General features: G+C 39.3%; 1 protein-coding gene and 1 long non-coding RNA gene across 2 annotated transcripts in view; one reads left to right on the forward strand and one right to left on the reverse strand.

Annotated features, from left to right (window-relative positions):
• Positions 1-17,308, reverse strand: part of LOC105489147 (uncharacterized) — a 143,875-nt gene that overhangs the window by 111,408 nt on the left and 15,159 nt on the right. The window lies entirely within an intron of this gene.
• LOC105489146 (TPD52 like 3) lies at positions 12,311-15,378 on the forward strand. The gene is made up of 2 exons (XM_011753845.2): positions 12,311-12,920; positions 14,128-15,378. Exons 1-2 carry the CDS (start codon positions 12,386-12,388, stop codon positions 14,139-14,141), a joined length of 549 nt encoding a protein of 182 aa, XP_011752147.2. The 5' UTR covers positions 12,311-12,385; the 3' UTR covers positions 14,142-15,378.

A 17,308-nucleotide genomic window follows, 5' to 3' on the forward strand; every position in this document is an offset into this window, starting at 1 on the left:
CAGCATGATTTATAATCCTTTGGGTATATACCCAGTAATGGGACGGCTGGGTCAAATGGTGTTTCTAGTTCTAGATCCTTGAGGAATCACCATACTGTTTTCCATAATGGTTGAACTAGTTTACAATCCCACCAACAGTGTAAAAGTGTTCCTATTTCTCCACATCCTCTCCAGCACCTGTAGTTTCCTGACTTTTTAATGATGGCCATTCTAACTGGTGTGAGACTGTATCTCATTGTGGTTTTGATTTGCATTTCTCTGATGGCCAGTGATGACAAGCATTTTTTCATGTGTCTGTTGGCTGTATGTATGTCTTCTTTTGAGAAATGTCTATTCATATCCTTTGCCCACTTTTTGATGGGGTTGTTTGTTTTTTTCTTGTAAATTTGTTTGAGTTCTTTGTAAGTTCTAGATATTAGCCCTTTGTCAGATGAGTAGATTGCAAAAATTTTCTCCCATTCTGTAGGTTGCCTGTTCACTCTGATGGTATATATGTGAATGCTCTATAATAAAAAGTTTAAAAATTTTGGCCCCAAACGGATCACCTGAGGTCAGGAGTTTGAGACCAGCCTGGCCAACATGGTGAAACCCCGTTAAAAAAAAAAAAAAAAAACCATTACTAATAGACCTAAGAAATGAGATAGACAGCAACACAATAATAGTGGGGGACTTCAATACTCCACTGACACTAGCCAGGTCATCAAGACAGAAAGTCAACAAGGAAACAATGGATTTAAACAATACCTTGGAACAAACAGACTTAGCAGATATATACAGAATATTTCATCCAACAACCACAGAATATACATTCTATTCAACAGCGCACAGAACTTTCTCCAAGATAGACCATAATATGATAGGCCATAAAATGAGCCTCAATAAATTTAAGAAAATTGAAATTATATCAAGCACTCTCTCAAACCACAGTGGAATAAAACTGGAAATCAACTCCAAAAGGAACCCTCAAAACCATGCAAATACATGGAAATTAGATAACCTGCTCCTGAATGAGCACTGAGTCAAAAACGAAATCAAGATGGAAATTTAAACATTCTTCAAACTGAATGACAATAATAACACAACCTATCAAAACCTCTGGGACTGGACGCAGTGGCTCACGTCTGAAATCCTAGCACTCTGGGATGCCGATTCAGGTGGATCATGAGGACAAGAGATCGAGACCATCCCAACCAACATGGCAAAACCCTGTCTCTGCTAAAAATACAAAAATTAGCTGGGTGTGGTGGTATGCACCTGTAGTCCCAGCTACTTGGGAGGCTGAGGCAGGAGAATCACTTGAACCCGGGAGGTGGAGGTTGCAGTGAGCCGAGATCGCACAATTGCCCTCCAGTCTAGTGACAGAGTGAGACTCCGTCTCAAAAAAAAAAAAAAAAAAAAAAAGAAAAGAAACTTCTGGGATACAGCAAAGATGGTGCTAAGAGGAAACTTCATAGCCCTAAACACCTACATCAAAAAGTCTGAAAGAGCACAAACAGACGTTCTAAGATCACACCTCAAGGAACTAGAAACTAGAACAAACCAAACCCTAACCCAGCAGAATAAAGGAAATAACCAAGATCAGACCAGAGCTAAATGAAATTGAAACAACAACAACAAAAAAATACAGGCTGGGTGCAGTTGCTCACGTCTGTAATCCCAACACTTTGGGAGGCCAAGGCAGGTGGATCACCTGACGTCAGGAGTTCCAGACCAGCCTGGCCAACACAGGGAAACCCCAACTCTACTAAAAATACAAAAATTAGCCAGGCATGGTGGCACATGCCTTGTAATCCCAGCTACTCGGGAGGCTAGGGCAAGAGAATCACTTGAACCTGGGAGGTGGAGGTTGCAGTGAGCCAAGATCGCACTCCAGCCTGGGCAATAGAGTGAAACTCCATCTCAAAAAACAAACAAGAAGAGATGGATAAATTTCTGGAAAAATACAACACTCTTAGCTTAAATCCAGAAGAATTAGATACCCTGAACAGAGACCAGTAACAAGCAGCAAGATTGAAATGGTAATTAAAAAATTACCAACAGAAGAAAGTCCAGGACCAGATGGATTCACAGATGAATTCTACCAGACATTCAAAGAAGAATTGGTGCCAATCCTTTTGACACTATTCCACAAGATAGAGAAACGAGGAAGGAACCTTCCTTAATTCATTCTATGAAGCCAGCATGACCCTAATACCAAAACCAGGAAAGGACATAACCAAAAAAGAAAACTACAGACTGATATCCTTGATGAACATAGATGCTAAAATCCTTAACAAAATACTAGCTAACCGAATCCAACAACATATCACAAAGATAATCCACTATGATCAAGTGGGTTCCATACCAGGGATGAAGGGATGGTTTAACATATGCAAGTCAATAAATGTGATACACCACATAAGCAGAATTTAAAACAAAAATCACATAATCATCTCAATAGATGCAGAAAAAGACTTTGACAAAATCCAGCATCACTTTATGATTAAAACTCTCAGCAAAATCAGCATACAAGGGACATACCTTAATATAATAAAAGCTATCTATGACAAACCCACAGCCAACATAATACTGAATGGAGAAATGTTGAAAGCATTCCCTCTGAGAACTGGAACAAGACAAGGATGCCCACTCTCAACACTCCTCTTCAACATAGTACTGGAAGTCCTAGCCAGAGCAATCAGACAAGAGAAAGAAATAAAGGGAATCCAAATCAGTAAAGGGGAAGTCAAACTGTCACTGTTTACTGACGATAAGATCATTTACCTTGAAAACCCTCAGGACTCCTCCAGAAAGCTCCTAGAACTGATAAAAGAATTCAGCAAAGTTTGCAGATACAAGATTAATGTACAAAAATCAGTAGCTCTTCTACACACCAACAGCAACCAAGTGGAGAATCAAATCAAGAACTCAACCCTTTTTACAATAGCTGCAAAAAAAAAATACTTAAGAATATACCTAACAAAGGAGTCAAAAGACCTCTACAAGGAAAACTATAAAACATTGCTGAAATAAATCATAGACAACACAAACAAATGTTAACACAACCCATGCTCATGGATGGGTAGAATCAGTATTGTGAAAATGACCATACTGCCAAAAGCAATCTACAAATTCAATGCAATCCCCATCAAAATACCACCATCATTCTTCAGAGAATTAGAAAAAACAATTCTAAAATTCATATGGAACCAAAAATGAGCCCACAACCCACATAGCCAAAGCAAGACAAAGTAAAAAGAACAAATCTGGAAGTATCACACTACTTTATTTCAAATTATACTGTAAGGCCAAAACAGCATGGTACTGGTATAAAAATAGGCACATAGATCAATGGAACAGAATATAGAACCCAAAAATAAACCCAAATGCTTACAGCCAATTGATCTTCAACAAAGCAAACAAAAAACATAAAGTGTGGAAAGGACAACCTTTTCAACAAATGGTGCTGGGATAATTGGCTAGCCACCTGTAGGAGAATGAAACTGGATCCTCATCTCTCACCTTATACAAAAATCAAGTAAAGATGAATTAATGACTTAAACCTAAGATGTGAAACTATAAAAATTCTAGAAGATAACATTGGAAAACCCCTTCTAGACATTGGCTTAGGCAAGGATTTCATGACCAAGAACCCAAAAGTAAATGTAATAAAAACAAAGATAAACAGCTGGGACCTAATTAAACTAAAGAGCTTTTGCACGGCAAAGGGAACAGTCAGCAGAGTAAAAAGACAACCCACAGAGTAGGAGAAAATCTTCACAATGTATACATCTGACAAAAGACTAATACCCAGAATCTACAATGAACTCTAACAAATCAGTAAGAAAAAAACAAACAATCACATCAAAAAGTGGGCTAAGGACATGAATAGACAATTTTCAAAAGAAGATAGACAAATGGCCAACAAACATATGAAAAAATGCTCAACATCACACACTAATGATCAGGGAAATGCAAATCAAAACCACCATATGATACCTTACTCCTGCAAGAATGGTCATAATCAAAAACCCAAAAAACAGTAGATGTTGGCATGGATGCAATGAAAAGGAAACACTTCTACACTGCTGGTGGGAATGTAAACTAGTACAGCCACTATGGAAAACAGTACAGAGATTCCTTAAAGAACTAAAAGTAAAACTACTATTTAATCCAGAAATCCCACTACTGGGTATCTACCCAGAGGAAAAGAAGTCATTATTTGAAAAAGATATTTGCACACCCATGTTTATTGCAGCACAATTAACAATTGCAAAATTGTGGAACCAACCCAAATGCCAACAAGTGGATCAAGAAACTGGTGCGTATACATATATGAGATGGAATACTAGACAGCCATAAAAAGGAGTGAATTCACAGCATTTGCAGTGACCTGGCTGAGATTGGAGACTATTACTCTAAGTGAAGTAACTCAGGAATGAAAAACCAAACATCATATGTTCTCACTGATACGTAGGAGCTAAGCTATGAGGATTCAAAGGCATAAGAATGACACAATGGACTTTGGGGACTCAGGGGGAAGAGTGTGAGGAAGGTGAGGGATTAAAGGACTACAAATATGATGCAGTGTATACTGCTCAGTTGATATGTGCACCAAAATCTCACAAATCACCACTAAAGAACTTACTCATGAAACCAAGTAACACCTGTACCCCAATAACTTATGGAAAAATAAAAATAATAGTAATAATAATAAAATTTTGTGTAGAGAGGGGTCTTGCTGTTTCGCTCAGACTGGTCATTGCTTGAACTCCTGACTTCAAGCAATCTTCTCACCCTTCCCAAATGGCTGGGATTACAGGTGTGAGCCACCACACTCAGCCCTGGATACAGTTTGTTTGGCCCTGTCAAGTCTCAGGTTGAAATCTGACCTCCAGTGTTGGAGGTGCGGCCTGGTGAGAGGTGTCTGGATCATGGGGTTGGATCCTTCATGAATGGTTTGGTGCCATTCTCAAAGGAGGGAGTGAGTTCTCACCCTTAGTTTCCGAGAAAAGTGGTTGTTGAAAAGAGCCTGGCACTTCTTTTGCCATGTGAGGCTAGCTTCCCCCTCAACTTCCATCAGGAATGGAGGAAACATGAGGCCCTGAAGAAGCCAAGCAGATGGATGCTGACACCATGCTTCTTGTACAGCCTGCAGAACCATGAGCCAAATAAATCCCTTTTCTTTATAAATTTCCCAGCCTCACGTATTCCTGTATAACAACCCAAACAGACTAAGGCAGGATTGTATCTTAAAATAAATGTACAATATAGATCTTTCCTCCTAGAAACCTCCTAATAAAGCAAAGATATGTCTTACAACTGATTGTGCCTCAGAATCAAGGAAATAAAATAGTTATTATGCTATAGAAGGCATGACTGTTTTAAGACAAAAATAGCTAAGCTCCTAGGGAGTAGAGTACAGGCTGTAGGTTTATTACATTGCAGCAAATTCACCACAATGGTTATAACCTTTAAAAAGATTGTAACTTTTCCATTAATAGCCTGATCGCCGCCAGGGTTGTGTATGTACAATCACAGCACTTTGGAGGCCAAGGCAGGAGGATCACTTGAGCCCAGGAATTTAACACCAGCCTGGGCAACATGGTGAAACTCCGTCTCTACTAAAAAAAATTTTTTAATTAGCCAGATGTGGTGGCACACGCCTATAGTCCTGGGTACTTGGGAGTCTGAGGGCTGAGGTGGGAGGATCACTTGAGCTTAGGAACCTGCAACACAGCACTCCAGCCTGGGTGACAGAGCAAGACCCTGTCTCAAAAATATAAAACAAAATAAAAATGTAAAATAACCTGATTGTCCTCAGGCTTCTACAGCCTGTAGATACAAATGAATCTAATTACTCTGGCCACTACATTTTGTTAGTTCCAACCCCTCAGTGCCAAGCTTCAGGACTTCAAGACTCCCTTTCCTGAATATCCCCAGTTACTTCTGGGAGTCCTCTATGCTCAGGACTAACTCTTCCACGTGCTTCTGCTCTGTCCTCTCTGTAGATGTCCATTCTGTGTCCAGCCACTTGATGGAAGTATCTTCTGCTGCCACTCTTAACCCTGCACTCTGAGAACCCTACCTTCCCAGGAGAGAAAATATATATATGCCCGATCTAGGAGATGTATCTCCTGGTACTCAAAATTTGTACATCTTTCCAATAAATGTCTTGCTAAATTTTCCTGCTTAGTTAAGGGTCATACATACAGAAAGCTACTACTAGCTCCTTCAAGTAATCTGGATCCCCTACAGACTTTTTAGCAACAGTTATCTCAGTCAGTTTTATGCTACTATAACAGAACATCACAGACTGAATAATTTATAAACAATAGAAATTTATTTCTCATGATTCTGGAGGCTGGAAAGTCCAATATCAAGGCACCAGCATCTGGTGAGGGCCTTCTTGCTGCATCGTACCATGGAAGAAGGTAAAAGAGCAAGAGAACATGAGAGGAGAGAGAGTCAAACTCTCCAATTATTATCAACTCACTCCCAGAATAATTAACCTGTTCCAGTGATAATTGCATTAATTCATTTATGAGGGCAGAGCTCTCACGACCTAACCATCTCTTAAAGATCCCACCTCTCAATACTGTTGCATTGAGTATTAACTTTCCAACACATAGGTTTTGGGGGACACATTCAAACCATAGCAACAATCTATGCCTTTGCTGTAACTGCATGTAATTCAAGGAGAGTGTTGGTTGGGCTGAAGGGGGTGAAGGAGAGTGAGAAGCAAGTGACAGTCATATCCTTTTTCAATCCCCTGCTCCATTTTAAGGCATCCTCCAAATTTCTAGATCATCACTAAAGAAACATACCTAGATCTACCAGTGTTTCTGCAAGCATTGGAGGAAAACTCCAGTCTCTGGAACAAAATACAGTGTTTACAGAGTCCTTACTAGTCTATATAGGCCTTTATATACAAATCTTTTATATTTCAACAAGAAGAATCCTCATTTTTTAATCTAGGGAAGTTCCTACATCATTTGATCATTTTTCTTTCCCTTCTTTCCATCCCTCATTCTCCTTATGATTCCTCTTCTACCTCTAAGACCTGAAACAAACAAACAAACAAACTTCCTCTTTGAAAGTCCCTTCCTCCTTTACATATTAACCCATGTAAGTGGGCATGACAGAGGAGGGGAATACAGTTCTTCAGGCACAACCAGACTCTGAATCTTAATTTGATTCCCCCAGTACCCCTACCACCTTTATATACCACCAAAGAGGATGAATAACAGCAATAAGCTCTAATGTTGATTTAATACACCGATAGTGTATTTTGGTATCAGAGAAGAAAATCCTATCCTATTTATTTTTAAGCTAATTAGTTCAAATAGGAGAGCTGCTGAAAGAAAATATCATCCTTATCCTAAATGATGATCAACTTAACCACTGAAATATGAAAACTGATAGCAGTAATGCTTGTTGCTATAAAGTTCAGTCAATATTCCTGTTCATGCTGGAGAGTATCTATGGAGAGGCGACTAACTACATATATTATTGATGGAGCTGGGCTATGATGTGAGACAATAGTGAAAATAACTTGCAAATTGAAATAAAATAAAATATTCTGACTTTCCACAAGAAAAGCCCAACTACCAATTTTCTCTTACTCTTAAAACATTCTGGGCCGGGCGCCATGGCTCAAGCCTGTAATCCCAGCGCTTTGGGAGGCCGAGACGGGCGGATCACGAGGTCGGGAGTTCGAGACCATCCTGGCTAACACGGTGAAACCCCGTCTCTACTAAAAAATACAAAAAACTAGCTGGGCGAGGTGGCGGGCGCCTGTAGTCCCGGCTACTCGGGAGGCTGAGGCAGGAGAATGGCGTAAAAACCCGGGAGGCAGAGCTTGCAGTGAGCTGAGATCCGGCCACTGCACTCCAGCCTGGGCGACACAGCGAGACTCCGTCTCAAAAAAAAAAAAAAAAAAAAAAAAACATTCTGACTGGAGTAGGGTTTCAGTTATATGCCTTATTTTCAGGCTCAATTCGATATTTAAATATTTTTCCTTGCATTCAGTTAAAATTATGGTAGTTGAATACCAGAAAAGAGTGTTTAAATATTAGAAATAAAGCCTTAGAGAACTCACTTAAATCTAGCAGTGCAAATGACCAGACTGCAAGGTGAGTTGTCAGTTATTTAGAAGCAATCTGAATCATCAATGTAATCAGAAAGCTCTATATTGATCATTTATAACAAAAGAAGTCAAATGGTTAAAACTGCCGGCACTGATACAAGTTCCTAATCATATCCAAACTTGAGTATCACTCGCTATGATCTAACTTCTATTCCCAAATAACCCAGACCTGGTGGAGGATATGGCTTTGTTTTCATATTCAAGCTTTAGGAAATTATTTATAGAACATAACATATACAGGCTTCTACACATAAAGAGAAAAAAATCATTTTATTATACCACTTACCTTTACTTTACAAAAGATTATTATAATCCATCACCCTTACCAGAGAAATAACTCAGTTCTTTCTTTATCAAAAATGGGTCAGTGGTGTCCTCCTTGGAAATAAAGGATATCAAACCGTTGTAGGATTACAAATAATCTCAAGCATTTTCTTTATAGTTCCTGAATCAAATACTTTGGCTATTTTTAGTACTTAAATAAATAGCATCAAAAAGCCTTTGGTTTTATATGAAGTTTTATGAGCCTTTTTGTGTAATATAGAGGATTCCATTGTCTAATCTAGAGATGTGAAATTTTACAATCATGGGGTGAGTGTTTGGTATTTTACACCTTAACAGGATAGCTTATACAAACAGTTGGTTACTATCACTATAAATTAAATAAACTTTCATTTGATAGATCTATGTTCTCAAAATATATATGTTGTTTTGTATGTGCTTATGCATACGCCTAATAAAATGGATTGTTTAGCCAGGTTTACTCAGGAGATTAGAACATTGCCAATAAGGAGCATCTCTTCCAGAGGCTATTGTCTTTTTCTTTTTCTACTTTTATTTTAGATTCAGAGGTACATGTGCAGGCTTGTTACTTGGGTATATTGTGTGATGCCAAGGTTTGGGTTACGAATGATTTAATCAGCCAGGTACTGAGCATAGTACCCAATGGTTAGTTTTTCAACCCTTTCCCCGCCCACCCACTTCCCCCTTCTAGTAGTCCCCAGGGTCTATTGTTGTCCTCTTTATGACCATGAGTATCCAATGTTTAGCTCTGACTTATGAGTGAGTACATATGGCATCTGGTTTTCTGTTCCTGTATTAATTCAATTAGGATAATGGCCTCCAACTGCATCCATGTTGCTGGAAATGACATGATTTTATTCTTTTTTATTCCTGTGTAGTATTCCATGCTGTATATATACCAACATTTCCTTTATCCAATCCACTATTGATGGGTACCTAAGTTGATTCCATGTCTTTGCTATTGTGAACTGTGCTGTGATGAACATATGAGTGCATGTCTTTTCAGTAGGATGATTTGGTTTTTTTTGCATATACACCTAGTAATGGGATTGCTGGATTAATGGTAGTTCTGTTTTAAGTTATTTGAGAAATCTATAAACTGTTTTCCACAGTAGCTGAATTTACATTCCCACCACCAGTGTATAAGTGTATAAGCGTTTCCTTTTCTCCACAGCCTTCTTAACATCTGTTGTTTTTTGACTTTTTAAGAATAGCCCTTCTGACAGGTGTGAGATGTTATCTCATTACGGTTTTGATTTGAATTTCTCTGATGATTAGTGATGTGAAACATTTTTTCACATGTTTTTTCATATGTTTGTTGGCTTGAAGACACTTGTATGTCTTCTTCTGCAAAGTGCCTGTTCGTGTCTTTTGTCCATTTTTAAATGGGGTTATTTGGGTTTTGCTTGTTCAATTATTTAAGTTCCATATTGATTCTAGATATTAGACCTTTGTCAGATGCATAGTTTCTGAATATTTTCTCCCATTCTGTAGGTTGTCTGTTTACTTTATTAATAGTTTCTTTTGCTGTGCAGAAGCTCTTTAGTTAGGTCCCACTTGTCAATGTTTGCTTTTGTTGAGATTGCTTTTGGGGACTTAGTCATAAATTCTTTCCCAAGACTGATGTCCAGAATGGTGTCTCCCAGGTTTTCTTCTAGGATTCTTATAGTGTGAGGTTTACATTTAAATCTTTAATCCATCTTGAGTTAGCTTTTGTATATGGTGAAAGATAGGAGTCCAGTTTTATTCTTTATATGGCTAGCCACCTATCTCAGCATGATTTATTGAATCAGGAATCCTTTCCCCACTGCTTATTTTTGTTGACTTTGTCAAATATCAGATGGTTATAGGTGTGTGGCTTTATTTCTGAGTCTCTATTCTGAGTCTCTGTTCCACTGGTCTATGTGTCTGCTCCATTGATCTATTTGTACCAGTACCACGCTGTTTTGATTACTGCAGCATGCTTCCAGCTTTGTTCTTTTTGCTTAGGGTTGCTTTGGCTGTTTAGGCTCTTTTTTGGTTCCATATGAATTTTAGAATAGTTTTTTTTCTAGTTCCGTGAAAAATAACATTGATAATTTGAAAGGAATGGCACTGAATCCACAGATTGCTTTGCACAGTATGGCAATTTTAACAATTTTGATTCTTCTAATCCATGAGCATGTAATGTTTTCCATTAGTTTGTATCATCTATGATTTCTTTTGGCAGTGTTTTGTAGGTCTCCTTGTAGAGATCTTTCATCTCATTGGTTAGATGTAGTCTGAGGTATTTAATTTTTTTGTGGCTATTGTAAATGAGATTGCATTCTTTATTTGGTTCTCAGCTTGAACATTATTGATATATAGAAATGCTACTGATTTTATATCCTGAAACTTTACTGAAGTCATTTATCAGTTTCAGGAGGCTTTTGGTAGAGCCTTTGGGGTTTTCTAGATATGGAATCATATCATCTGCAAAATGAAATAATTCCACTTCTTCTTTTCCTGTTTGAATGAGAGGGTATGTCTTGATGTGGGATCTGGAAACCAAGTATCTGAAAAGTTCAGTTTTGCTATGAGAAAAAAACCATTACTCTATCAAAATGAATCAAGGTTTAATAAAATATTTCATATTTTACATTGAAGGATGAGGAAGCATATAAAGAAAATAGGCATCAAGGTTGGTGGCTGAAATAATGCAGAGAAGTAAAATCAAGTGCAAGTTCAGATTTGGTGACTTGGAGTCTCAACTTTGAATAGAGAATGTATGTTCCATATTATGTAGCATAATTCAGGGATTTCTTTACCCTTTCGTCTCAGGTTTGAAAGAGGAGTTCTGATTCAGAGTCTGGGAGTGTTCCTGAAGCCACCAGTGTTTCTACAGGCAATGGAGGAAAAGCCTAGCCTTTAGAACAAATTGGTTTTTAGGGAGCCCTTGCTGCCCTTTTCACGCCTTTAAACACACAGCCAAATCCCCCATCAGCCTTCACGTTTACAACAAGAACAATTCTCATTTTTTAACTTAGGGAAACACACCATTCAGGACAAGACAATAATAAACACTACTAAATTATGTGAAAGGGCTATAGAACATAAACTCAAAGGAGGGCTGAAGTTGGTTTGAATGCATAGCTAGATGCTTCATTGTAGCCACATAGGCATGAGTAGGGCAAACTGGTGAAATTTGCTGAGGATCAAATTATGCTCCACAAGATCATGCTCGCAAGAACTACCAGAATATCCAACAAAATCACTAGAATCTAAGACTTGCTCAAGAATATTTCTCTGAGAATAGGCAGCCATAGAATGAGTTAAGTGAAGCCAGACCACAACACCTCACTGGATTAATGTCCTGATTTTTCCATTGCATAAGTTTACTCTGGGCAAAATTAGGGTTGGGGGGAGGTTAGGGTGGGAGGTTGGAGGGGAAGAGTGGATCCACACTCTGATAGATCCTATTTAACTAGTTTTACTTTACTGTGCAGACTACCTCCCACAACTGGTAACCTTGAATGTGGGCAGACATGCTTCCAGAAATGTGAGTGGAGGCAGGGGGGAATAAAGAAAATGCAACTACAAAATTGAAAACTCATAACTAGCACAATGATGTTTAAATGATTTTCAAGTGCTGGAAAACCGCTGGTGTGGAAAAGAGTTGCCTGACGCTTTGGCTTGAAGGCCAGGGCTTGTCACTTACCGCGTCAGGAGAAATTTATCTCCTTTCGACAATAATCTCTGCACTGCCTACCTCATGAGGTCCTTGCGATGCCAAGATGCCGCCAGTGTGGGCTGCGCCTCAGCTGAGCACAGATTCTGCAGCCTCGCACTTTGGACGGGAAGTCCCACCTCCGCAACCCTGACCTGACCGGCTACCCACCCCCACCACCCGGAAGTGAACACCACGAGCTAGCGCGTCTACTTCACAGGCCAGGCCATCAACTCAACTGCCAAGGGGTCCATTGTACCAGCTGGGTCATGGATCTCTCCCGCCTGAAATCTGACTCCACCCACCAAAAGTCTGAGCCTGCAGGCCTAGATTTCGACTCTGCTGGCCAAGATTATTTCTCTGCAGCCCAAGAATTCGACTCTTTCTACCAAGAATTGAACCTAGACTCTCTTAATGAAGATCTTCTTTCCCAGTTCATGCCACATGCCAGGACAGAGACCTCTGTGGGCACATATGAATCCCACTCGACTTCTGAACTGGAGGATCTGACAGAGCCTGAGCAAAGAGAGCTCAAAGCCAAACTCACGAAATTGGAGGCTGAAATTGTAACCCTACGCCACGTACTAGCAGCCAAAGATAGACGCTGTGGGAAGCTCAAGAGGAAGTTAGGCTTCACAGCTTTGGTAGGGCTGAGACAGAATCTATCCAAGAGCTGGCTTGATGTTCAGGTCTCCAACACCTATGTGGAACAGAAGGTGTCAGCTGCTCTGTCCACCATGGGCACTGCCCTCTGCAGGAAGCTTGGAGGCATAAAGAAGTCGGCCACATTCAGATCTTTTGAAGGTCTGATGGGGACAATCAAGTCCAAAGTGGCAGGGGGCAAAGAGCTTGGCCCTGACTGTCTTTCTTCTGCAGAGGGTGGAGATGATCCGCTCTCAGTTTTGGGGAGTGGGGAAGACCCACTCCAGATTCCGGGGAGTGGGAATGATCCACTCCCAGTTCTGGAGAATGAAGATGACCAGCTCTGCTTTCTGGAACCAGAATGAGCCCCCTTGGTAACCTTGCCTGGTACTAAACCAGGGCAAGAACCCCCTTCCCTCATTACATTTGCAACTCTGCCCAACAAAAACAAGCAAGTAAACCACAATGGTAAAGTGGTTAATTCCGGAAATTGACAGGATCCAGTTTTGAGAAAAGAACATAGATACTTGCTGCTCTTAAGATAGAGAACCCAAAGTTTTGTACCTGGTTATTTTGCACTTAAGTTTATAGACGAAATGTGTCATTATATTAGCTTTCCTGAGACTGTATCTAATGGACAAGTCAGTGACTCCAGAGGGGTCTTAGCCAAAGCCCAAGCTCTCTTTTGGAAAACTAGTCTATTAGAAAGCCAAAGTAGATTTCTGTTTAAGCTTGAAAGAGGTATGAAGTAATCTGTAGTTTTTTGGTTTTTGTTTTTTTCCCTTCCTCATTTCCTTCCTTCCCTCAGTCTCAGACAAAGTCACCTTGAAAGCTCCACCTGGCCTACAACTTTTATTTAAAAAGATAATCAAGAAAACTTCATCTTCTCTGAGACCCAGAAAAAGAGAGGAAAATAGTAATAGTGCACTTAATGTTACATTATTAATACAGGTTTTGTAAAACTTGTTTGTTTTCAAAGCTCTGGACTAAGCAAAACAACAGCATCAGTTTAGGAAATTGTTACTACTTTGCACACAAACTGAAATTGCAACTTTGCCTTGTGCTTTATTTACAATTTCTTTATATATCAAAATGAGTGTTTTAAAGTTTAACCCTTGAAGCAGCATGTCTTTGCCATAGCAGCACTTCACTTAAAAGGAAGAAATTGCTTCTCTGGCAGTAATTCCTAGTTAGTTACCACCTCCAGCTGAGGGGCTGGAGGAAAACAGGTATAGCCAAATTCAAGAAAGATACACCCCTGTCTCAAGGAACATTTTAAAAAGAATGTCTGTCCCCTGTGAGCTGGCTGTTATGTCTTTGAATGGACCTAACTATACATTTTTGCTCTTAACTCTGCCCTTCTTTTTAGGTAATCCTAAATGAGAAGGAAGCAGAATATAACCCTCTGGAGAGCTCAAGACAGTAGGAACCTGGACTGTGTTTGTTTCAATTTTCTGATATCTGATTTTCACAGGAATATACATTTTTTTTGTTTTCCTTTTCCATTTCCAAAATGCCAAGATCTGGGAGCCTCTTTCATTCCTCTAGTCACACTGCCTGCGACAGAAGTTAGTGTCTTATTGGCTGTGGGCAGAGACTAGGACTCTTATTTGCTTGGGTACATTTCAGTAACCTCTCACTGCCTAAAATAGTAGTCCCTCCAGCCTAAGAAGATGATTCTGTTTTGTTGACTCTTGAATGCTCCCCCAACATTCCTTTGGTTTTCCTATAAGCAAAACCAAATACCACTATAAATATAAAAGCATTTGGTAAACTGTAAAGTTACTCATGTATCCCAACCCTCTACATTTCTGAAGACAAAATTTTGCTTGGATTAAAACAAGATGTTTTACTATTTTGCATGTTTGATTTTTAATTTGTTGTGTTTATCAACCAAAATGGCTTTGTATGCTGAAGAACAAGAGGCGAGCCTGCAGCATACAAGAAATGAAAGTAGTCCAACAGGCAAAGGCTTTGACATATTTCAGGAAAGCTTGTGTTAGGGACAATCTCAGACTATTATCATGGGCCAAACCTGAGAGATGTTATATTTTCTTTAATAATTTCTAAAATAGTAGTAAGTTTCCCCAATAAATTCTCAACTCTGTAAAAGTAGTAAAGTACATATTTATTTTTGTTGATTATTGTCCATTTCTGGCTTAGGATAGATCTTCAATAAACACATGTTAAATCAAGGAAGGAATTAACATCATATACTTCAGACATCAAATATTGAATCTAAGAGATTATCAACAACATGAACTTGTTGACAAGTTCCTTTTGCTTTTAAACAAAAATATATTGTTTATTCAAAGCCTATCTGAGATCCTACTATGTATCAAGAGCTGTCCCAGGTTCTCAAGGCATAGAAGTAAATTAGACATTGTATGTGCTCTCTAGAAACACTCAGACTTTCAAATCATTATAATTCAGTGAGTGCTAAAATAGAGCTGTGTGCCAGATATAAAAGAAGTCCTGAGGAAGGGGTGTTCAACTCTGTCTTGGTAGGTCAGTAAAGCCTTTAGAGAGACAGAAAGTCTTAGAGGACCAGGAGAAGTTTGCAGACAGACAAGAATAGAATATTCCAGACAACATCCAGAGGAACTGAGTCACAAAGGAATGTATAAGAATGGCATATTCTAGGAACTAACAGTACATCACTGCGGCTAGAGAGGAAGGGGAAATGGTGTTACATGAGTAAGAAAAAATAAGCAGGGGGCAAAAATCATAAGTAGTCTTACATACTACCTTAGATATTAATATTTAAGCCTTTAGGAAATGGGAGGCATTGAAGCACTTAAGTTAAAAAAGTAACTATCAAATTTTTGTTTTAGATTACTCTCGTCATCAGAGAAATAGATTAAGTATTAAAGAGGTAGAATCAGACTTAGGAACCAACTGCATGAGGTCGGGAGAGGGGGATAAATTTGCAAGATAATAAGGCTGTAGCATTGAAAAGGCCTGATATTATTGAAACTGGAGTTGCACATTCATTTTGCTTTGGCTTTTTTGTATCAGTGGTCATGGGCACCAAATAAAATGCTTCCATGAACATTTGGATTCTGGCTCTAAAGTTTCCTCGAGATTTCTTTTTTCCACCTGCTTCTACCCTTCCTATGTATTGGCTTTCTTCATCCTCTACCCTGTCTGCCTTCATAACTTGATCATCTCCACTCATCTAGGCCTATTTGGATTTTGTAGCCCAGCTTAAGTCTATTTAACTTGGCCAATTCAGGATGCAATTTTCAATAGTTCCTAGAATATGTGTACACCCAAAGATTCACATCCCTAGGTTTCGCTCAATACCTGAGAACTACCAGATGGGAATGACACTGAAACAAAATTTCCTGAGGCCCTCAGTTTTCTGGGACTTTAATTGCCCATATGAGTGAAGGGATTAGGATAGAAAATTGAGACAAGATGACACGGCCTTGATGTTTATGTCTTCCCACCCCAAATTCATAGGTTGAAATCCTAACCACAGGGTGATGGTATTGGGAGATGAGGCCTTTTGGGAAGTGATTAGCCCTCATAAATGGCTTATCAACAAGCCAAAGGGAGCTTGTTTGCCCTTTTCACCATGGGAAAACACAGTGAGAAGGCACCATTAATAACCCTGGAAATAGGCCTTCACCAGACACTGAATCTACAGATAACTTGATCCACCTCCAGAAAAATAAGAGATAAATTTCTGTCAAGCTACCCAGTTTATAGCAGCCCAGATGACTAAGACACAAGAATTGAAAGTTATGCTTCCCAGAGATAACACTTTCCATGCTGCTGGCAAGGATGATGATAGAATACCAATCCCTATGTTCATTACTATCATACATGTCCCGGAAAAATACTAGCATTGCTCCCAAAGAAATTCGCCAGCATTTTCTAGAGGCTCCTCTGCTTTCTGATTCATCAAAATGCCAAGTTCCATATTTGAAAGAAAGTACTTTTATTACATGCTCTACTCTTAATGGCTTGTGTGGACTACAGAGAGGTGATTAGCAATCACTGATCCAGAACTGTGCAGGTTTCCTGATAGTGGCAGGCAATGTGCTTGATGGCTCCACCTATCAAGGGGACAATGATGGCACAGGTTGATTCTGCTAAGGATTTGCATCTGGGCACAGAATTTCAGTTTCTTGCCTGTGGACTGTAATGTAAGGAAAAAGGATGAGCATCACTCTATTGAAACAACTGTGGAAAGAGGATTCCAGAAGGATGACAGAGTGGGAAGCACAAGGAACCTGTCTCTCTACTTAGATAACAATTGAGCTGGCAAATCAGTGTGATGTAACAATTTTGGAACATTAGAATATACTGAAGGCTTGCAACTTCCAGGGGAAGGCTTGAACAATAAATTGTAGTTAATTTCAGTACTCTGAACACAGTACCATCTACCCATTCCCAGTCCCAGCCCTGTAACTGGTAAATGTGCATATGTTTCTGGAACAACCTGTACATAGCTTGTGAGAGCCAGGGTTGGCAAAAAGGACCCTGTCTTCCAAATAGTAGAGATCTGTGCTCTGATCAATCATTGATTGCTGCTTTTGCTC

This window comes from Macaca nemestrina, chromosome 14, assembly GCF_043159975.1.
Source record: "Macaca nemestrina isolate mMacNem1 chromosome 14, mMacNem.hap1, whole genome shotgun sequence".
Classification (NCBI taxonomy): domain Eukaryota; kingdom Metazoa; phylum Chordata; class Mammalia; order Primates; family Cercopithecidae; genus Macaca; species Macaca nemestrina.

Coding starts and splice junctions, on each gene's coding strand:
- LOC105489146 (XM_011753845.2), top strand. CDS start 12,386: ATGGATCTCTCCCGCCTGAAATCTGACTCCACCCACCAAAAGTCTGAG.